Source organism: Sebastes umbrosus, chromosome 12 (assembly GCF_015220745.1).
Source record: "Sebastes umbrosus isolate fSebUmb1 chromosome 12, fSebUmb1.pri, whole genome shotgun sequence".
In the NCBI taxonomy this organism is placed as follows: Eukaryota; Metazoa; Chordata; class Actinopteri; order Perciformes; family Sebastidae; genus Sebastes; species Sebastes umbrosus.
Window position 1 is genome coordinate 16,437,657 of NC_051280.1, and position 22,787 is coordinate 16,460,443.

Below are 22,787 nucleotides of genomic sequence, written 5' to 3' on the forward strand. Positions count from 1 at the left end.
TATACCTATATATAAGAACAATTGTAACGTCCTAATTTCCCTCCTGGGATCAATAAAGTATTTCTGATTCTGAAGTCGGTTGTATTCATGTCAAATTGTTTCACTCTGTGGTTCAGTGGTATAATGACCAATATTTAGGGGGTACATTCAGTTTATATGTAAGCAATAATAGAAGTGGGTTTAACCTGTTGGGCCAAATGTACTATCAAAGTATAATGACTTCATAAATAACTGCATTTTTTATTTGAGATTATCATATTCATTAGGTTTATCTGTTTTTTATCAGTTCTTGATGTGTGCTTTTATTCATTACTTTTACTTCTGATGTTTTATGTGTTATTTTTATTTGCTGACTGTGATCTTGTATCTGTTTGCTCCAGTTTTCTTTTATTTGTCCTTGTTTGTGAAGCACTTTGTAACATAATAATATAAATAGAGTTATTATTATTATTATTATTATTATTATTATTAATACCAATGTTTGTTCATATATATATATATATATAGGTATATAGGGACCATGATTATCAAATTTTAAAAAAATAACACCCATGCATCGCTGGTGAAATTACCTTTCAATCTGTTAATATTTCCAACATTACATTCCTGCTAACATTATACTGTAAAGTGCACAGTTTTGTTTCCCACCTATGGTGTGCTAAGAGGGAAAACAGGCTCGTCCTCACAGTTTTAGCATGACAATTAGCGCCATCCATAGGTTACAATGGGTACTGCTTTCTCCTCACATAGTGAACTGTTAAAGCTTTTAATGCGCAATACAGTTATCCAGCTAGTAAATGAATGAATGAGCAAACGAATAAATCAAAATTGTTATGACAACTTTATTTTCAATCACGTGAGAATAACATTTTAGTGGCAAGGAATTTTCATAGATGATCATTACATTGTCAAGTCAGTATTTTAAGCCAAACCTCAGTATTTGCAATTAACAATTTTTTTTTTTTTCAAAAAATAAATGAACACATACATAAGTCAAGTTGCAAAAAAACTACAAATAAAAAAAGCAAACTTAATTCTTAGTGCACGCTGAAGCTGAGGTGAACAAGCATATTTTGAAATAACAAATTGTTAAATTCTAAAAAAAAAAGCCATATATTAAAATGAGCTATGACAAATATATTCATTGTGCTTGAGAATATTAATTATACTATGCATTAAGTTTAATATTGAAACACCAAATCACCAAAAATTGCAAACAATCAAAACACTTAAATGAATTCAGCATTAGTATTTAAACAAACCTCCCCAAATCTCATAATCAGAAAAGCATTTAGAAAAGCAAACTGTTATAAAAACTGCTGGTAATAACTAGTCTAGTTTCATTCTATTTTCTATGTTGTGTATTAAGATTGAGTGTTGGTGCTGCTGGAGGAGAAGCTATAGCTGTAAGTGGAAGAGTAATCCACACTGCCTCTACGAGACCCACTCCTGGAGCCGACGAGGGAACCGGCCCTGGACCCAGAACGAGATCCGGGATTAGAGACATTGTAAGGGCTGCTGATCCCCTTGGTGGACATCGAGGTGGCCGGCAGCATCTTCATACCGTTGCTTGTCTCCTCCATGCAGCTGTCCATGGCTTCCTTGTAGGAGATCTTCAGCTTTGTCTTGGGACAGGTCAGGTTCTTCTGTTGGTTCCGTGTATCCTGAAGCTTCTGGGCCCCCTGACCATCCAGCCAACCTCTGCGGATGGCTTCTTCGATGGTGATGCGGCGTCCACTTCCGGGCTCTATCAGGCCTCCTGTCAGGTACTGGAACTCCAAGAATCTCTGGCCAGCTTCGTAGGGCAACCACGCCTCCTTCACCGCCTCGGCTGCGGACATCTTTCTTTTAGTCTTCACGTCTTCAAACCCAAGGTAGGCTTTCTGGGCAGGCCTCAGCTTGGCGCTCATGCTGTCGTCAATGATGCTCTGATGGACGGCATCCTGCAGCGACAGTCTCTCGCCAGTGGCGGGGTTGATAATACCGCCCGTGCATGCCTGGGCTTCCAGCAGCCTCTGTGCTGTAATGGTGTCAACTATGCCTCTTCTGAGCCCTTCAGACAAGGTGATTTTCTCCAAGGTCTCGGTGTCGAATATAGCCGCCACGGGGCTCTGGTCGTCGAACAGCTCAGGGGGAGAAACAGTGATAGAGATACTGTTGAAGCGTTTACGAACGGTAGGAGAGGATGGCGCCGCCTGGGTGGGACTGCTGCAGGTGACCATGTCATCAACATTGAGGGCTGAGATGGTCATCTCGCCACTGCTGGTTCTGCTGGTAATTTGGTCTGCAAACTGGGTCAGGGTTAGCGTTCCGGCACGATACTGATCCAAAGACTTCTGCTCAACGACACCGCGTTCCAGGCAGTCCTGGATGTCATACTGGGTTCCTGTTTTCCTGTCCACTATCACCAAACGTGAGGAGCCATCAGACCCTTTTATAGTTATTTCCTCCCACTCACACTCCTGCTCCGACAAGTCCAGGAACGTGTCGTAGTCGATTAGCTCCTTGTGATAGGCCTCCCTCACTGACATCTCCAGCCCAGTGTCTGGGTCAACGATCACAACCCGCCTCTTGCGGAGGACATTGGTGCGGCTCTCCTGCACCTTCTGGGGCTTCTTCTTGTCTTTCAGCGGCAGGAGTATGAGGCCTGTCTTGCTGTCTGTCATGCACCTGTCCTTAAGTTGAAGATATGTCAGGTTATCCTTAGTATTAGGGTCAAAGAACCCTTTTGTGTCATCTCCTTCGTAAGTTAGGATCTCATTCATCTCCTCATCAAAATATCCCTTTTTATAGGCAATAGCGACGTCAATGCGGTGGCTGTGTTTGGGGTCAATAATACCGCCGCTAGCAATTTGGGCCTCAAGAAGACGGATTCCATGTCCTTTCTCAATAAGATCTTTCTCAATGGCCTGGAAGAGGGAGATTGTCTTTCCTGTGGATGGGTCTCTGTATCCAGTTACCGCCTTCTCTGCAGACAGCAGCTTGTTCTTAAACTCGTTTCCTATCAGGCCTCTCTTTGCGGCCTCTTCTACTGTCAAGAACACATTGTTGACTGGATCAACAATGAAGCCAGAAGCAGCTTGGGCCTCAAGAAGCTCCAGGGTGGTCCCTCTCATGAGCAGGCCTTCCTTCATTGCATTATAGAAGGGCATTACTCGGTCTTTGGCCTCGTCGTAGATCCCTGCGATGCAAGTGGAGCCGTAGAGATAGTTCTTTAGCTTTGATTCGATTTGCCCTGTTGTGAGCTTTGCCACTTCAGTTTTATCCAGCAGTCCTGCATCGACGAGATCTCCGACATTGACTTCACCGCGGAGACCCCTCACTGTCATGGGCTTCTCTGGACCACGGAGCAGGAGCAAGCCAGAAACAGGTTCCACCGCACACTTCTTCCTCAGGTCATTGTAGCTGATCTTCTCTCCCGTCGCTGGCTCCAGGTAGCAGGTGGGTTTTTTGTCCAAAGCCCTGTAGAGCTCCTCATCGATAAGATTGCGATCCAAGGCCAGATCTTTGGGAAGGAACACACTCAAAACAGGGTCCAATATGCCTCCAACGGACTCCTGAGCCTGGAGCAAGCGGATGGCCGTGTCTTTGTCTACGCGGCCTTGTTTGCAAGCCTGACCCACGGATAACATTTTGCCAGTGTATGGATCTTTGAAGCCTGTGCTGGCTGCTTCAGCTGTCACCAAGGTGTCTCTGTCATCTGTGTCTATGATCCCTCGTGAGCAGGCAGTATCCACGGGCATCCTTTCATTAAACGCGGGGTCCACTATGTAGCCCGTTGCAGCTTGAGCTTCCAGGAGCATGAGGGCGCTCTCTGGGGTGAGGAGGTTCTTGTTTTTCGCTTCAGTGAACGGCATTTTCCCTTGAGAGCCTGTCGTCATGCCAGCAATGATGCCGGTACCCTTTAGACTGAGCTGGATGTCCACAGCGACCTCATCCACGCTCTTTTTCCCCTTCAGGAGCTGGTCTAGCGTGGTTTTGCTGATTATGCCGCAGTCACAAAGCTGGTGGGCTGTGACTTTGCGGCGCACGCCGTCAAATACCAGCTTGGATGGATCCACTGTCGGGACCTTCTCATCTGTCTGGGTCTGCTTGCCCAGAGTGCTGGGTCTCTGCTGCAGCCTCTTTATCTCTCTCTCCAGAGCATCTCTCTTGAGAGCCAGGTCCGACGCCTCCTTCTCAGAGATCACCAGACGGCTCTTGTACCTCTCCTCAACAGTCTTCAGCTCCCTCATAAGCCTCTCGATGTCACTCTTCAGGGAGAGCCTGTCCCGATCAGCCTTGTCTCTGTCCGATTCAAACTGCCTGATATGGCTCTCTCTCAGCTCATACTGGCTTTTCATGTAGTTGAAATCCTTGACGATGACGTTCTTTTCATCCTGCAGACGCTGCTTGTTGCGGAGCTCGGTGTCTAGCGTGAGCTTGATGCGGGTGAGCTCCTCTTCTATGCGCTGATGACGGGTCTTGTCCTGCTCCAGAAGTTTGAGCTTGGACATCAGACTGTCCCTCTCTAGTACCAGCTCGCTGTATTGGGTTTGGGAACTATGCACCATCATGGACGTCTGGGGAGAGAAAGAAAAAAAAAAGAAAACACATTATTACGTCTGTAAAGAAATGCCAATAAGTGATGCACAGAGCAAAAAGCAGATTATGCAAAGAGCCACAACTCGACTGAATTAATTACACGTGGCTTTCCTTAACTGCATGTTGTAAGAGCTCATCAATATATAAAATTTTTCATCAATATCTATATGATGTGTGATGTCACAGGCCATTGAATGATTAGAAAGTACATGTACATTATATTAGGGCTGTCAAAGCAAATTTGTTTTAACGCCTAATTTCTTTAACGCATTAACGCAACTTGCGATTTTTAGTATAATATACTGGTATCATATGAAACTAGAAAACCTAAGGAATCGATTGGTACCAACCATGTCATATTCGCGACGTCTAGCTTGTCGCGTAGGAGATTAAATAACGCCCCAAACTTACACCAAGTTTTGGCGAGAAAAACTGGCCATTTTCAAATGGGTCCCTTGACCTCTGACCTCTGACCTCAAGATATGTGAATGAAAATGGGTTCTATGGGTACCCACGAGTCTCCCCTTTACAGACATGCCCACTTTATGATAATCACATGCAGTTTTAGGCAAGTCATAATCAAGTCAGCACACTGACACACTGACAGCTGTTGTTGCCTGTTGGGCTGCAGTTTGTTATGATTTGAGCATATTTTTTATGCTAATTGCAGTACCTTTGAGGGTTTCTGGAAAATATTTGTCATTTTTTGTGTTGTTAATTGATTTTCCAGTAATAAATATATACATACATTTGAATAAAACAAGCATATTTGCCCACTCCCATGTTGATAGTATTAGTATAGTATTAAATACTTCTCCCTTTAAGATACATTTTGAACAGATAAAAAATGTGCGATTAATCGCGATTAAATATTTGCATCGATTGACAGCCCTACATTATACAGTATATATTACATCAATTAGTATGTAGTTAATAATTAAGTGATTGTTATTATTGTATGAGTTAAGTTCAGTCACACAATATGAAAGTTAAAAGGGTGAACAACATGCAAGTCTGAGCAAAACCATTTGTAAGTGAATTTCATGCAAAACTCATAAAATAATGAACTAATATAACAGGACCACTTTGAAATCATGCTCAGTCCTAATGCACCTATAGCCATTCATGCAAAAGCAGGAAAAAAATTAGGTGAATTATGTGGGGTTGATCCTTCAATGCAATCAAAAATACCTCAATTGATTGCTTTTGGAATTTGTCTATTTCCACTTTGAGCTTTTCTCTCTCCTTGGTCAGGTCATTGATGAGAACCTGGAGCTCCGTGGTCCTCTTGGTGCTACTCTGAAGCTGCACATGCAGGGCTGAGATCTGAGTGGCAGTCTCTCCATCAGTAGCGTTTTTGTTAAACTTCATGTCGTCTCTCTCCTGCCTGACCGTCCTCAGCTCCTCCTCCAACCTCAGCCTCTCCTTCGTCAGGTTCTGCGTCAGAGTCTTCAGCTTTTCGATCTCGGCGGTGTACTCGTAGAGCTGGCGGCTCTTCTCCTCGATGGTCTTGTACAGACTCTCGTTGCGTTGGTTGAGCTCGTGGCTTCGAGCCTGCTCCTGCTGGAGCTTCTGTTTGAGCGCCCTCAGCTCGGCCGTGACGGCTGCCAATTCCTGCTTGGTGACTTTGTGCTCCCTCAGACTCTTGTCTAGAGCATCCTGGAGGGCGCTGCGATCCTGCTCGAACTTCCTCTCATAGTTGGAAGTTTCTACCTGGATGGATTTCATTGTGCTAATCGTGGTGGTGTGCTCTCTGCAAGTATGCGTCATCCTCTCCAGCTCTGCCTCCATCCTCTTTCTACGTGTGAACTCCTCCTGGGTTGCCTTCTTCTGCTTCTCCAGCTCGGCTCCCGCTCCATCCAGAGAGCACTGGAGTTCCCGGATACGGCTCTGCAGCCGGGTAGAGCTCTGCTCGGCCTTGGCTTTCTCACTGGTCTGCTTCTCGAGCTCTACTCGGGTGATGCGGATCTCCTGCTCAGACACTTTGAGCTTGTTAATGGACTCCAGATAGGAGGTGTTCTTTGCCTTCAGGTCGGCCTCAGCCTGTTTCAGATGACTGATTTCTAATTCCAGAGCTCTCCTCTTCTTCCCCTCCTCCTCCAGGTTAAATGTCAGCATGCTGATTTGTCTGGACTTCTCCTGATTGCTTTTGATGGACTCCTTTAGTTTGAGCTCATCCTCTCCTCCCTGCTGCATGAGGGTTCTCAGCTGAACCTCCAACTCGCTGCGTATCCTCGTCTCTTGCACCACCGAGGACCTCTGCTGGCTGGCCTCCTGCTCTGCTCTGCTCTTCTGCTCCTCTGTGTGAGCGATGGACTGCCTCAGTCTCCTCAGCTCCTCCTCCAGATCTCTCTTCTCAGACGTGAGTCTGTCAACTTGCAGCCTAAGCTCCGTCGTGTCTTCTTCTTTCTGTTGTGAGGCTTTCAGGATTGACGTCTTGGTGACGTGGATCTGTGTCTCGTATGTCTGCTTAAGTTGATTAACCTCCTGGCTACACTGTGTTCTTACCTTTGAGCTATCTGATTCAGCGCTTCGCCGACGCGCCGCCTCCTCGTCCAGCAGTATCTTCATCCTCTCCAGTTCACGTTCCTTGTCCTTCACAGACTTTTCCAAGTCAATCTTGGCCCAGTTGAGTTCTTCCAGTTCTTTCTGTCTGCGGCGAACCGCCGCCTCGTACTCTTCCTGCTGGCTGGTGTAGCGTTCCTCTGCCAACCTTCTCTTCCTCTTTTCTTCATCCAGCTGGTATTTAATGCGGGTCAGCTGGTCGTTAAGATCCTGAAGCTGGCTGTTTGTGCTGTCCAGGTTCTCCATGGTGGTATTGACTTTCATCACTGAGACTCTCTTCACTTCCTCCATAGAAATGAGTTGGTCTTGTGACTGAGTGAGATCCAGTTTGTAGCGGGCCAAAGCATCCTCCAGAGACTTGTTTTTCTGGTTGCGATCCTGGATGTCCTCCTTCAGACGTCTCAGTTCCTCCTCCAACATCTCAATCTTGGTGTTCCTGATCTGAAGAGAGCATTGACAAAAACAGAAAGAGCCTTAGTCACCTACTTTCATATTGTTAAACAACATTGTTTTATCATACTATTTATTTTACACAATATTATTGACTCACAGAAACAATGATGTCTTAAAGGATTTGGCAGCATCTAGTGGTGTACTTGCAAATTGCAACCAACTGAGTACCAACTGAGTACCCCTCTGCTCACTTCTCCCTTTCCAATACTGTGGTAACATGCAAAACCGTGGTAATGCCATTCGCCTTGCTCAGAGGCCATCCTTACTGGAATAACACTACTTTAGGAGCAACATAAGTCAGACCGCGGCTGGCGGTACCGCAGTTTTCCAATCTGCGGCTCACGTTACAGCAGTTTCACAAGCATGTCAGAGAACTACGGTGGCCTTCAGGTAACGTAAAAACATGAAAGGCTCTGTCTAGAGCCAGTGTTTGGTTTGTCCGTTCTGCACTAGAAACATGGTGGAGCAACATGGCGGACTCTGTGAAGAGGACCGGCCCCCTATGTAGATATGAAGAGCTCATTCTAAGCTAATGAAAACACAACGATTCTTAGTTTCAGGTGATTATACATTAATGAAAACATAGTTATGAATATTATATTCAATTTCAGCTAATAGATCCCACGAAAAGTTACACACTGTTCCTTTAAACGCCATCTTAAAATTGCAATACTAACCTTCAGCTCTTCCATGTTCTTCAGCAGCTCCCCAAGGAACTTGTAATAGTCACTGGAGCGGGTGAGTAGCTCCATGTAGCGGGACTGGAGGTCAGCCGACTGATGGGAGTTAAAATCATTGGATTAATACTGATGTCAAACGTTTATGTGTTAATTACATACCAGTGAGACGGATGCAATTAAGGGATTAACCTTTAAACCTGTTGTATTACATGAGGTCATAATATAAATTGTTTAATTTATAATTAACAAACACAAGATTAACATATAATAATTAATTGAATGTGTAATAACTAACATGTGTATTAATAATTGGTTTAGTGTGACTCAATGGAGAGACGGTCGTCATACCTCTTGTCTGACCACAGTAGCGGGGGACTGAAGCATTGTTCTCTTGATGGGAATATTGAGCAGAGTCTCCAGGCCTGAACTGTAGGAAGCCAGCTGCAGCTCATAGTCCTGAAAACACACAACACAATACGGACTTCATTATTTTGTACTGTACTTGCTGGGGCTAATCAGCTACATAACATGTATAAAAAATGAAAGAAAACGGTGCACATTAATTAACTACCTACCTTTATGGAGGTAGCACAGGTGTCAGCATTTCTATGCACAACCTCGACTTTCTCCTTCTTTCCTTTAATTTCAGTGTGTAGTGCCTGTAGAGTCAGAAAAAGGGGGCATTAAATTCACTGATGACCCTGACCAGTCTGCGCTTCTTCTAAGATATCCATTAAGAATTTTAATGATACTATTAAAATATAAGACAATAATTTTAATAAAACTATTATAATATTACACAGTAATTTTAATAATATTATTATAATATTAGACAACACATTTAATGATATTATAATAATATTAGAAAATAATTTTAATGATATTATTATGATATTAGACAATACTTTTAATAATTTTATTATGATATTATACAAGAAATGTAATGATATTGTTATAATATTAGACAAGAGTTTTAATGATATTATTGTAATATTAGACAATAATTTGAATAATATTATTATAATATTAGATAAGAATTTGAATATTATTATAATATTAGATAAGAATTTAAATTAAATTATTACAATATTAGACAAGAATTTGAATAATATTATTATAATATTAGAATAGAATTTTAATTATATTATTATAATATTAGACAAGAATTTTAATATTATTATAACATTAGATAATCATTTTAATGATATTATTATAATATTACACATGAATTTTAATGATATTATTATATTAGAGATGATTTTTTATAACATTATTACATTAGATAAGAATTTTGATGATATTATTATAATATTAGACAATAATTTTAATAATATTATTATTATATTACAATAGAATTTTAATTGTATTATTATAATATTGTAATGATATATTAATATTAAACAAGAATTTGAATGTTATTATTATAATATTGTAGAATTTCATTGCTATTATTAAAATATTAGATGAGAATTTTAATGATACAATAATATTAGACAAGAATTTTAATAATATTATTATAATATTAGATAAGAATTTTAATATTATTATAATATTAGACAAGAATGTTGATAATATTATAGGCGGTTACTCAACAAATTAATTTTCTTGGTCTCAAGGGCTAGTAAGTCGAATCATGTACACATTTTTTTGCACACTTTCCACTTATGCTGCTGTTTAATTTATAAAATCCACACACCTACACCAATGCTCATGGCTGTCAGTATTTCCAATTAAAAATAAAATCAGTTCAACTATCATTATTGATTACAATATGTTGATGTAAACATGGAAAGACATGCCTTCTGTTGGTTGAGGTGGTCCATCAGAGTCTGGATGTCGCTGAGCTTAACCGACTGAAGCATGTCCTGGCGATTCCTGGCATTGTTGATCCACTGATCCAGCTGAGTGCTGCTCTGCTGGTAATGATTCAGCTGTTTCTCCTGCTTCTCCAAGTCCCACACTCTGAGGAGGAAAGAGTGGGAGGGAGAGGAAGGGATGAAAGGATATTTTTAGAGTTGTTACCAGCAATGACGGACGGAGGATGTGGAGAAATATTCACAGGTATTGAACGAATGTGTGTACATGTACAAACTATCATACCTGCTGTCGATCTGAGTTTGAATGCGGCGCCAGCGGTCAGACATCTGACCCACCAGGTCTGAGTACTTGGACAAGTCCACGTCACACTTGTGGAAAGACTCGGAGATTTGACCATTACAGTGCACTGCTTTAGCCAGGTCAGACTCCATGGCCGTCAGCAAGTCTCTTTTCTGCTCCAGATCACTCTTCATTTGCTTTAATAGACAATCAAAAAATAGATTCAAATTTTACATTTCAACTATAAACATATATCCTATTAGAGTCCTATTTACATAAAGAGGTGGGTGCTATGACAAGAATTTATACATGATATGATTGGTCTTCGTCAGAGATTGGCTATGGTTTTGTCAGTGGTGGAAGAAGTATTCAGATCCTACTGCATATAGCAATACTGTAATATTAAAATGCTCCATTACAAGTTAAATTCCTGCATTTAAAATGTTACTTAAAAGGTGACATATCATAAAAAAACTCACTTTTCAGTGCTTGTGCACATATATTTGGGTATCTGGAGTGCCTACCAAGCCACAAACTGTGAAATAAGACAACCCAGTCAGTATTTTGTGGGCTGCCTAGATCAGAAAACATGTGATTTGATAAGCCATTCAGATTTGGCTCCCTTTCCTATGTCACATGCAGGCTCAATAGAATATATCAACCGCAGCTTGAGAACTACCTTTGCAAATGTGCACCATGTTTTTCTCACAAGCCAGTCTTAAAGAGAAAAATAAATGTGTTTTTTGAACATTAAAGCATGTTCTAAACATGTTCTAGTAGAAACCCAAAATACAAGAATGTACCTAGAAATGAGCATAGTAGGTCCTCTATAAATAAAAGTACACAAAATGTACTGAAACTATCAAAAGTAAAAGTACTTAGAAATGCAGAAAAATGGCCCATGTGAGTGTTATCATTTGTTGGATTATTATCATTACCTTTATTTTTAACTGAATTGTAGTGGAGTACAAGTATAAGGTGATATAAAATGGAAATACTCAATTACCACAAATGTGTACTCAAGCACAATACTCATACTACAATACTTAGTAAATGTACTTTGTTACATTCACACCTATTGGTTTTGTCATGTGACCCAAGTGTGAATCCTCAGCATATGCCAACAAGTTGTTGCATACAAGAGTGGGGATCATAATAACCCATCCAGTCACTGAGGACTGAAGAGACGTAAAGACTGTGAGATGTGGTTGAAAGCTCAGAAAAAAGCTAGTAAGTGGACCTTTTGTGTTCATGTTATACGGTCACACATACGGTTTCTAAGGTCAAGAATGAACTTCCTTGTTCAAGTTTCTCAATTAATTTAGCAGAAAATGTAGTATATCACAACATATAGTGATATTGCAATATAAAATAGGAGATGGTGTATTTAGTTGTGGCCTCATGTCCCACAGAGGACAACGATGATTTAGTGCTACTAATTAATTTGTAGAAGTCTTGCAGTTCAAACTAAATATAAAAAGTGTGTCAAACCTTTAGTGTGCTCCGATAGTTTTCCACCTCTGTAAGGTCCAGAGAGGTGGTCTCCTTCTCCGTCAGCCGGGTCTCGTGGACTTTAATGATATCTTCAGCCTGAAGAAGGCTCAGGAGCAACCCCTTAAGAGCCGACAGCCTGGTAAACACGCAAAGACATTAAATGCACATTTAATGAGGAAAACAGTGATTTTACTTTGTAATCAGTAAAGCTGTATGTTGCAACAAGTTCTGGTCCCGGTACTTACTTTATTTTGTGCAGAAATTTCTCAATCATTGTGGGATAAATATAAAGGTGATGTGAATAGCCTAAATTAACGTACCTTTGATGGTAGGCCGGGTAGAGACCCTGCAGGCCTCCCAGTTTCTGGTTGATGATTTCCAGTTCAGAGCGGAGGAACTTGGCTTGCTCGGAGTCTGCAGGTATCCCAGCCAGCTGCTTTAGAATCTTTGCTCTCAGTCGCAGGTACTCATCATGAATGGAGTCCAGGTCTTGGTTCACACTCTGGATGTCAATATGTCATAATACATTACATTTAGCATAATCAGCTGTTTCACACTGTGCTTGAAACAGGAAATTAATATTTTGTTTAAGAGATTCACTCGTAATTTTCTTGTGGTAAGCTGTACACAGAGGGTATATTTACAGTTATATTTTGCCAATTTTGAAATGTTTTTTTTTTACCAAAGAGGAACCTCACTTTTAATTAGACAGAACGATAAAGGATAAAGTTACACACCTCCAGCTGCTGGATGTGCACAGAGCACTCGTGCACACTGTTGTCCCCCAGGTGAACGTGGAGGTGACTGGTGAGACCGGACTCGGCCAGCTCCAGCCTGCGTCGAATCTCTTGCAGACTATGGAGCAGGCTGAGGCTGAGGGTGGAGCTGGGTTGGGAAGGGGGAGGCTGGGATTTGACCTCGGGGACGATCTTGACGATCGTGGGGGGCTCCGGTTTTGGGGGCTCAACCTTCACCCCTTCATCACCTGCTGCAAAATATTGACAATATACATTTATAGTGGAAAAAACTGAAACATTTTGTGGACTGACAATTTAGGAATAAGACCTTTTATACTCACTGTGAGCAGGTATCTGGATAATCAGTGTTTCAATGTGGTTCTGGGTTTTATCAAAGTGGTTCTTGATCGTTTTCTTATCCTCTTCCCCAAACACCTCAGACCCTTTGCTGTTACTCAGGAACTCTCGGTAGTGAGTCTCCAGTCTTTGGATGATACTGCGGTACTCCTCTGGACGCATCTTAGATAGCTGAGAGGCAACGGAGAGCGGTCAGGTTAAGCAAAAGACACAAGAGGCGTCAGATAAAGTGTTTTCGATAAGACGGAAACTGAATTTAGTTCAGCTTTACTTGGTATGAAAACAGTAAGTTATTGTAACAGTAAAACTCTTTGTGACGTCTTACCATGCTGACAGTGAGGGAGCTGATGTAGTTCATGTCTTTGAGGCAGTACTGCCACGAGATGAGACTCTTGATGTTGATGTAGAGCTGATTCCAGATGCTCATGATGGCTTCATAATACTGCTCATTCCTAGGAACAGCACAAGCCATTAATATGCAGACACTACATGATAAACATGTTATATTTATCAAAATATTTTCATTTTAACAGGATGATTACTTGCTCCTTTGTGGGTTATGGTTATTTTTTTTTACCTCTTATGCTTATAAAAACCTTTTAGAATAAAAAATATTTATTACCATCCCAAAAGGACGGCTGTTTTTCTATCTAGCTTCGGAAAATGTGATGCATCCAATATATTTATTACACTATAAATCCCCTTGAGTCGATATCTTTTTTTAACTGCCCTGACCATCTGTGCAGGGTTTTTCACAGACCTACACTGGTCTACACTGACTGAATGGTTCTTACTTGTTGGCGAGGCCGATGCTGAGCGGGTTTGGCGGGGGGATCAGCAGACACACAGAGGGGACCAACATGTCCAGACCTCCAGGTCCCGTCACGAGCCACTTGCTGCGCTGCGAGTTATCCTTAAGGATGCCATCGTTCCCTTTTAAAATCCCTATCTGAAGCACAAAACAGAACAGAGAAAACGCTGAATCATACTTGTAATATTCCACTTCATACTCTGTGTGTGTTAGTGGGCTACGTCCAATTCTGAAAAGTGAAGCCAGTGTGAAAGTGCCTTAAACTTGCATTCTTTCTAAGGGGGCGACTCCTCTGGTTGCAAAAAGACATCTGATTGTATAGAAGTCTATGAGAGAATGACCCTACTTCCAACTTGATTTATTACATATATAACATTGTAAACATGAGTTTATGGTCTCAATCGCTAGTTTCAAGTCTTCTTCAATACAGCATGATGTTCATTTCGTAAATTATGGTCCAATTTAGAGTCAAATAGACCATAAAGCAGGGTATGTTTTAGGACGTGGCTACCTTGTGATCGACAGGTCACTACCACGGCGTTGCCCGGTCTGGGAGTTGTCCATGTTTTCGTCTTATAGCTTTAACCCTTTCACAGTGTGTTTTCAGTTCTTGAAAGTAACATTTTGGACGCCTAAAAATGTCTCATTCAGCATTCGGTTGTACTTAGCTCCACCCTCACATGTCACTTCTGGTTGCAAAAAAACATGATGGCGACGGCCAAAAATGCCGGACTCAAGGTTTCAAAACGGCAGCCCACAAACCAATGAGTGATGTCACAGTGACTACGTCTACTTCTTATATACAGTCTAAGGTGTGTGAATGTGTTTGTGTGTGTGTGTGTGTGTGTGTGTGTGTGAGAGAGAGCATATATCCCACCTGGTCTTGTTTAAAGTCACATATGGCCTCAACGATGACGGGGCTGCTGCTCTTCTCCTCAGGGTTGCGAGGTTTCAGCCTGACAATGGCCTTAGATTTGCTGACCAGACTCTGGACCTGCCTCTTATTCTCCATGACTCGCTCCCTCTCTCTCTGTGAACGTGCAAAAATCAGATCTGTGTTATTAACTGAACCACTGTACACTGCAACTACCATTCAGAGTTCAAAAGCACACGACATTCCATTTAGTCTCTTAAATAAAACTGGCCGAACCAGTTCACCAGACATGCAAATTGTTAAAAAAACAGGTCACTAGACAGAGCAAATCGTTTTTTAAGCACGTTTCATGCTCCACACCTGCAGGGAAATACGTATAGTATAATGATACCTCCAGGTTTCTCAGGAGTTCAGTGAGGCTTTCCAGCGGGGTCTTCTTGTCGCATGTGAACTTGCTTCGGATAGTCTCGTGCTCCTTCTGCAGCTTTGCGTAGGTCTCGTTGGCCTCCTTGAAAAACTGAATGTGGCAGCAAAAACCTTTGATCAGCGTTCACATGAAAACACACAGGGCACTATTTTCATCAACAGGACTGAGCACTTACTTGGCTGTAGGCAGCGTTCTCCTTCAGATGAATGTGGATACACTTAGTGATCTGGAGAAGCCAGCTCCACTGGGTCTGTAAGGTGTCCATGTAGGCCTGTGGGCGCACACAGAGTCATCAGTACAACATCAACAAATAATCAGCTGCTAAGGAGAGGAAAACACCCAGAAAAAAACTTACTTCAATCTTATCAGATGCAGGGTGGTTGTTGTTCACAAGTCCGTCTGCTTTCACTTTCAGCTTGTTTAGCTCTTTCTCTTTCTCCTCCAGGTCCCTCATCAGCCCCTGGCAGGAGAACAGAAAGTAAGAGAGCGAACATACTTCACTAAGATTATAATGGTATAGGAAATAAAAACACATCAAATATTAAACGTGTAAGTCAGAGTCAGAAACATCCAACCAGGAGAAAAGAAGCCTTACAGAGTAGCTCTCTTGCTTCCTGGGGATGTACTGGTCGATGTTCTTGTCTCCCCAGTCAAACATCAGCTCTTCCTCCTCTCTCTCATTCACCCACATGATGGCTCGGGATATCTCATCGATGATGCCCTGAAGATCGCGCAGCTGCTGCACGCGGCTGTGGGACATTTTCTGAGACAGACACAAGGTAAATTTATGAATATACTACAAACAAAAGTGCTGCTGATTTTGACATATTTGTGAAAGAGTTTGGTTCTACCTGCAGGCTTTCCCATTCTTGTTCCAGCATGGCCAGGTTGTACTTGTCGCCCCTCATGTTCTACAAAAAAAGAGATTATGTTATTTTGCTCAGTTTTAAATAAGATTTACAAAACCTTTGTGCACATGATGCATGGATGATCATCCTCCGTAACAGACAAGAGATCTAAAGAATCTAAAGAAGAGCTTCAAAACAGGGAAACCACTTACCAGCTCATCTCGGGCGCGGTCTACTTCCTGGCTCCTCTGGATGGAGCTGTGGCTTCTGCTGTGGCTTATGATTTGCTTTTCTATGGTTTCAGAGTCGTCTCCCCACTGAGCCGTCTCAATCATGCGCTACAAGTTACAGAATCACAGTTTATTACCTTTTAAAATGCAACAACTGCTGCACACAATTACAATGTCAAAATCAATCTCAATTGAAGCAAAATAAATAACATTTTGTGGAACATTACTGTATAATGGTTAATATATACTGTATATATAGAGCCGCAACGATTAGTCGATCGGCAGAAAAGTAATTGCCAATTATATTGAAAAACGATTAATTGTTACAGTCATTTTTCATCAAAAATGGCAGAAAATGCTGTTTTAAGCCTCTACAATATGGAGATTTCCTGCTGTTCTCTGTTTTATATCATATTTAATTGAATACCTTTGGGTTTTGGACTGACAAAATAAAACATTTAGATTACCTTGGACTTTGAGAAACTGGGATGGACATTTTTCCCTATTTTCTAACATTTTATAGACCAAATTGATAATGGAAATAATCTTTAGTTGCAGCCAAATGTATATACACATTTTAAAGAATAAGTCTGGCATTATTCCTTATGTTTTATTATCAACAAATTCATGAAAAACCAACAAAGCATAATCTGTCTCTCAATGCTGTCTGACCTCCCTAACCTGTCTGTGTGGCGCTACCCTAAGGCCATTCATTCCTACTGAAGACGTAAATCTTTAAAAATAGGTCATAAATACATTATCTCATTTTTTTAGAAGAGCTCAGTAATTTTCTAAAACACCTGCTGTTTTCAGCAAATGCTACTTAATCTGGAACTTGGAAAAATTGATTTTAATTTAAGTGCAACTGACTCCTGGAAGAAAATACAGCAACTCATTCAAATCAATTCTTTTTTATATACTTAACTTTATTTTACACCTCTATCAAATTATTTTTCCTAATCAAAAAGATTTAATGGCTTTAATATATTTTTATAATGATATTGCATTATCTCTATTTGTATATCTCATTGTTGTTGTTTTGTTTTCCTTTTCTTTGTTTTATTATTGACTCGATGTCATTGTAAATGAGGTTCACCCCTCAGTGATCTTGAGTATAAATAAAGGTTGAATGAAAAAAATAAATGAAACACAAATTGTGCATTTGTTGGGGACTATTTTCAATGGCGAATTAATACACATTTGGTGCTCTATTGAGTATTTACAACAGCAGGACAGTGTGTGTGGAATTGACTCAAAATAAACCAGCAGCTATGCTCATTGTAATGAAGGAACATGCCACCCAGTGCAACGGTGTGGCTCATCGATGTGTTTTAATAGTTTTTGGGCAACAATGAAGCTCTGGAGCACAGATAAATAACTTTATCTGCTTTAGCCACACAGGCAATAGTTGTAAATAAAATCAGCTCCTTGTTTGAGTCTTTTCATGGTTTTATTTTAACTGCAAGAAAAATACACAATGAGCCTTCTTTATTCTTTAAGGCAACATTATTCTAAATCTCAACAGAAACACTACCTGCTATAAATTCCCTTGACCATAAATCTGTCTTTGCCCTCTTTGTCCTCTAGGTGTCAGCATATAATCATTAAGCCTGTTGCTAAGCAGGAAACTATCCCAACTATTCCTCTCTTGTTAGCAGCCCTCAGCTTTGATAAGAGCTCTGCCAGCAAACCGACCTCAGCCGGTCCTTTACTCACATTTTTTCTCTCTCTCAAGTCTTTTGTTCTCTAACCACTCCCTTTTCCTTCATGAAGCTACGCACTGCTTGGCTGTTACGAGACTATCAGCAGTAAAGCTAGTGGCCTGAATAGAATGGTTAACAAAGTTATATGTTGGACTGTAGGTGCAACGGCTAAACGCATGACCTACATACGTACATAGAGACACTGCAGTAGGTCATCATATGTTCACAGTTTGGGAGAAAATGTTAGTTTAGTTTGAAATAACTAAATACTGAGACAGAAAAGAAATGTTTCTACATCTGATGACGGAGGGAAAATGAGTGATGATCTATTATATAAAGGGTGAGGCTTGAAGTGGTGGTGACAGAGTGACAGGGTGTGTTTTTGGTTGGGTGGGAGGGTTGGTGAGGTAGAGACTAGAAGGGCGTTTTCCCATGAGCATGTTACAGTCCTGCTGAACTGCCCTGTCCCACAACAACTGACTCAGTGGATAGTGTCAGATTTCACACTCTTTTACTTCTACTTTTCTTTTTTGCTCCCACAGCTTCTTTATCTGCCTCCCGCTCTCTCTCTCTTTCTTTCTTTCTGCCTTCCTCTCTCTCTCTCTCTCTCTCTCTCACCGTCTCTTTCTCAAATGGCAGAGCTCTTTCCTCTTCTTTGTTTCAATCCTTCTTCACTGCCCCCCCCCCCCCCCCCCCACCCCCCCCCCCCCCCCCACCCCCCGCAGCCTCTTTGACTCACGGATCAGGTTTTGGCAGTGTGTCCAGATGGTTTCAGTTACGGGAGGTCAGAATAAGTGATAGGGTAAGTGCATCCCCCTCCCTCCCTCCCTCCCTCCTCCACCCTTCACATAAAAAAACAGTGCACACTAATCCACCCAGAAACACAGGCATGCACACGCAGGCGCAACTATTCGTACTGCTCAAACAGGTTGAGAAAACTGTTGGGCATTTGAGTTTTAGCAAGACATTTGTTGATGATGCAGTCACAGAATGCATCAGACGAGTGTACTGATGTGTCGGGTCTAGAAGGTAACCCGCAAGTTGGGAAACTTGCACAAAATCTATCTATTATAATATATATATATACTGTATATATTTGCAGGTTTTTGCAGATTTCAGATCAGATTTCGCATTTTGCAGGTTACCTTCTAGACACGGCCTTTACTGATGCTGGCAACGATTCTGTATCGTCATTTAATGATTGTCCAAATTACAAATACATTGTCATCGTCATTCAAAAGAAAATGTATGTGTCCATAACAGTGGAACACAGATCATTGAATTACACATACATTTGATTATTTTATGGACTAGGATTATATTTCAGTGGCCTTTGGATGCTCTTGGTGGTTTTAATGTTTTAGTATATTATAAACTTTTATTTTTTATAAATTACTCTTACAAGTTTCATTCTGTTTTAGATTTAGACACATATTATAATATTGCCTTGTATTTTTCCATTGCAACCTATTGTTATTTTGTTGCTTTTGTTGGTGATATTTTACTCGGTGTTCACTTTGCTCTACACCAATTGTTTTTAAACATGCTATGCAAATAAACTTGACTATTGATGAAGGAAAAAGAAAATTGATTTCAACCGTATTGCCCATATTTGATGTGTTTATTTGTATCATGTCCTTAAATGTCTCTGACTTATGAAGAGCTCACCTTCTGTTGGGCGATCCAGGACATGGCGTCATTATAGATCCTCCCCCCATCGAGGGAACCCGCGCTGCCTCTGCCGCCTCTCGGGGGCATACTGCCTAAGCCGCCGCTGCCTAGCTGCTGTTGGAGAATGCCATGCATGTGGTGGAACTGTTCTAAGCTGTACAAAAAAGGTATACACTTTGTGAATCTTCCACACTGATGGCTCCACATCAAAGAGCTCAGCTGGGCAAATACAGCTGAGGGGCAAATATAACTCCTCAGGATTACTTTGTCTTTATACGGTTTGATTCAACTACAAAATTAAATTCAGATGCTACTCTCTACGACCTTAAATACTACCATATCAACTCATTAACCTTTAGGCAGAATACACAGTCGTGAATGAACACATGCAAACATGCAAAGACAAACAGCAAACACCCACACACGGCATCCTGTCTTACCTTCTGAATACGTCATTAGGGATACGCATTTGCTGCAGCTCTCTGCCACACAACGTCATCTGCTCCATGGTTTCTGAAGCCATGATCAACAGCTTCTCTGCCTCCACAGCTGGACCCCCCTATAAAAAATCATCATCGTGTTGATGCATGAGCAGAAAACACTATAATATTGAGGTTGACATTATTCTAATTAGCACTAGGAGTGAAGACAAATACTTGAGATCAGCTGTGTTCGGTGTAATCTGCGTGCTACACTTACACCCTGGAGAATCATCTTTGCTCTCTGCAGGTATTCCTGGCACTGGCCTGTCAGGAACATCGCTTTCTGATGGATGGCCTGCACACTACACATGAGGGGGGAAAAAAATACATTTTCAGAGCTTGTAATTAATGATATCAATGTGAAAAGCATAATTAAAAAAAGAAAATACAGTGTACTATGTGTTTTAAGAACTTAAATCTAGGGCTAGATGATATGACAGAAATCCTCCATCACAATATATAGGTAATTACATATCTCGTTAACAATATATATCACAAACGATATAGCATGTTTTCTGGTAATTCAATAAATAACAGTCTATATTGTTTGACTATTTTTGTATACTCCTGTGTGAAATAAATACTTGACAAATGAAAAGTATTGAGTGTTTTCTCATTTTAAGAACTTGAGTGTAAAATGAACAATAGAAACGATATAGAAAATAGATACAATAGACATTTGTATATTGTTTTGACGATATATATCATCACATCACCCAGCCTTACTTAATTCTACTTTATATGTATGTAGAGCTAGCTTTGTTTGTTTCTAATCTTTTAATAAGCACTGTTTCAAAGACATATACTGTTACTATAGTTAATAGCTTACTAGATTGGTATAAATGCTTGTAAATGATCATTCAATTTCACAGAACTTGGAAATGAAAACGTAAAATATCAGATCCAACGTTCTTAATGAACAACATGGCATGGCAACAACAATAATGTGTGAAAATTGAAGAAAGAACAAAGCAGTTTCTGCTGAGGGAATAATCCTTTTTTAATCCAACACAAACTCATTAATTGTTTTTAGTCTGCCCATAGCTTGTAGGTCACCAAAGGGTCACCAATACAAAAAAAATGGACCAATTCTTGACTTTCTGTCTTTAAAGAGCTTAAACAACTCCCCCACACACACATCCTGTTTTTACACTTCTGACTTCACTGTTACAACATTAGACACTGACGTCATGAATGATGGTAAGGGGTGTGTCCATGTATTTCCTCAGAATATTTGGGAAAAACCAATCAGGAGTGATTCAACTATAGGATTGCATAATGAAACACACGTAAACGCATTAGAAAATGATGTTTGCAGCAAAGATGTCAATCCCTGGGATGAGTTTGGACTGGTAGAAAACCAGTAGACTTTGTGTTCCTTTAGGTACAATTATCTCTTTGGCCTACAGCATTCATTAATTATCAGTCTGTGGTGAGCCAGCAGCAGTGAATGGCCTGGAGGGAACCTGCTTGGTGACTAATGATTCAAGATTCACTTTATTGTCATTGCATACAAAGAAGAAAACGAAATATTGTTTCTCTCCCAGCAGCTCCCGTCAGTGCATTAAAAAGGATAGAATAAATAAGTATTAAAATGAACATACCTAAAAATAACAATAAAATAAGTAAACATTTCAGACACAATTTCCTACCATTTGCAGTCATAAACCCAATTTGCAGTCGTGTTTAGTAGCAGAGAAAAGTGCATTTATGTCCATATTAAAGTGCTGTTCTGCATTACTGTTCCAAACATTGTCTTTGACATGTGACTAGCTCTAAAAGCTGTTTTCTGTGTTGATGCTGGGGGGTTGGATGTGAGTGTTTGCTTTTCCCAAATGGGTTTCATGGCTTTGAATGGACACAGAGGACATGTTTCTCAAGAATCTGCATGAATTAGTAGTTTATAGTTTGCATTTTGTTAGTTAAAGAACAACCGAACTCTTATAAATGTGTATTTTTGTACATTTAATGGCTTATTTTATCACATCTCCGTGCGTAAAACTAATTTCCAAAGCAACAGGTGATATAGAAGAACACTTACTTCATTGTACCTCCACCACCTTGGCTGATCTGTCCTTTAGGTGCCCCCCCGCCGTGCATGGAGCTCCTGGAGTAAGAGGTGGTGTAGGTGTATCCTCCACCACCACCACCACCACCGCCTACGACGTCTCCACCTTGGTAATCTCCCTGGAAGCCGTTTCCACCGACGAACACGTCGTTTCTAAAACTTGGACTCGCCAAATCCTGTCGCGAATTACTTCTCTGGCCCAGCGTGGCCAGTCTCGAGCTGGAGCCGTACATACTCATGTTGGCTGAGTTGTTGTTTTTAATGTTTTAATATAAAGTTTGAAGTTGTTTTGTTGCTCTGCTGTCCAGACCAGACAGAGGACAGATCTGCTCCTTTCCTTTTCCCCTCCCCGTCTCTCCTGACTGTTGCGCAGATAATGGTCTGCTGTGAATAGACGGAAGCTGAAACCACACCTTTCTGTGTTTACGAAACACTCCTGCACCCACTAGCCTGGGTGGGAATGTTATTACTGCTGGGCTGTCATTTTCATTCTGCTGAAAAAGTTATGTTGCAATCATTTCAAACGTTGTTTCCCCACAGAATTATTATGGATTACAACATGTGTTTAACTTCATGTAGCCTAATAGACAAAGTCCTAGTTGACGAATTATTTTTATTCACTTATAGTATTGTATTTAACATTTTATTCTATTTAATTGTTGTTTTATTAATCACCTTTTGTATTGTATTTAAGTTGTAAAAATGG

At 40.8% G+C, this 22,787-nt stretch overlaps 1 protein-coding gene across 2 annotated transcripts; it reads right to left on the reverse strand.

The window, feature by feature from the left end:
- Positions 1-822: 822 nt before the first annotated feature.
- dspa (desmoplakin a) lies at positions 823-22,460 on the reverse strand. Of its 2 annotated transcripts, none has more exons than XM_037787898.1 (24): positions 22,055-22,460; positions 20,231-20,315; positions 19,972-20,090; positions 19,529-19,685; positions 16,140-16,265; positions 15,931-15,990; positions 15,675-15,842; positions 15,435-15,539; positions 15,255-15,350; positions 15,044-15,169; positions 14,656-14,808; positions 13,762-13,916; positions 13,293-13,419; positions 12,952-13,138; positions 12,611-12,861; positions 12,194-12,375; positions 11,871-12,009; positions 10,383-10,576; positions 10,082-10,244; positions 8,858-8,941; positions 8,631-8,738; positions 8,280-8,378; positions 5,776-7,590; positions 823-4,562 (listed from the first exon to the last, which is right to left on the reverse strand). In XM_037787898.1, exons 1-24 carry the CDS (start codon positions 22,318-22,320, stop codon positions 1,365-1,367), a joined length of 8,163 nt encoding a protein of 2,720 aa, XP_037643826.1. In that variant the 5' UTR covers positions 22,321-22,460; the 3' UTR covers positions 823-1,364. The 2 variants fall into 2 exon arrangements, with proteins under 2 accessions (XP_037643826.1, XP_037643827.1); XM_037787899.1 differs by having other exon boundaries at positions 7,093-7,590; positions 22,055-22,459.
- Between the last annotated feature and the right edge of the window lie 327 nt (positions 22,461-22,787).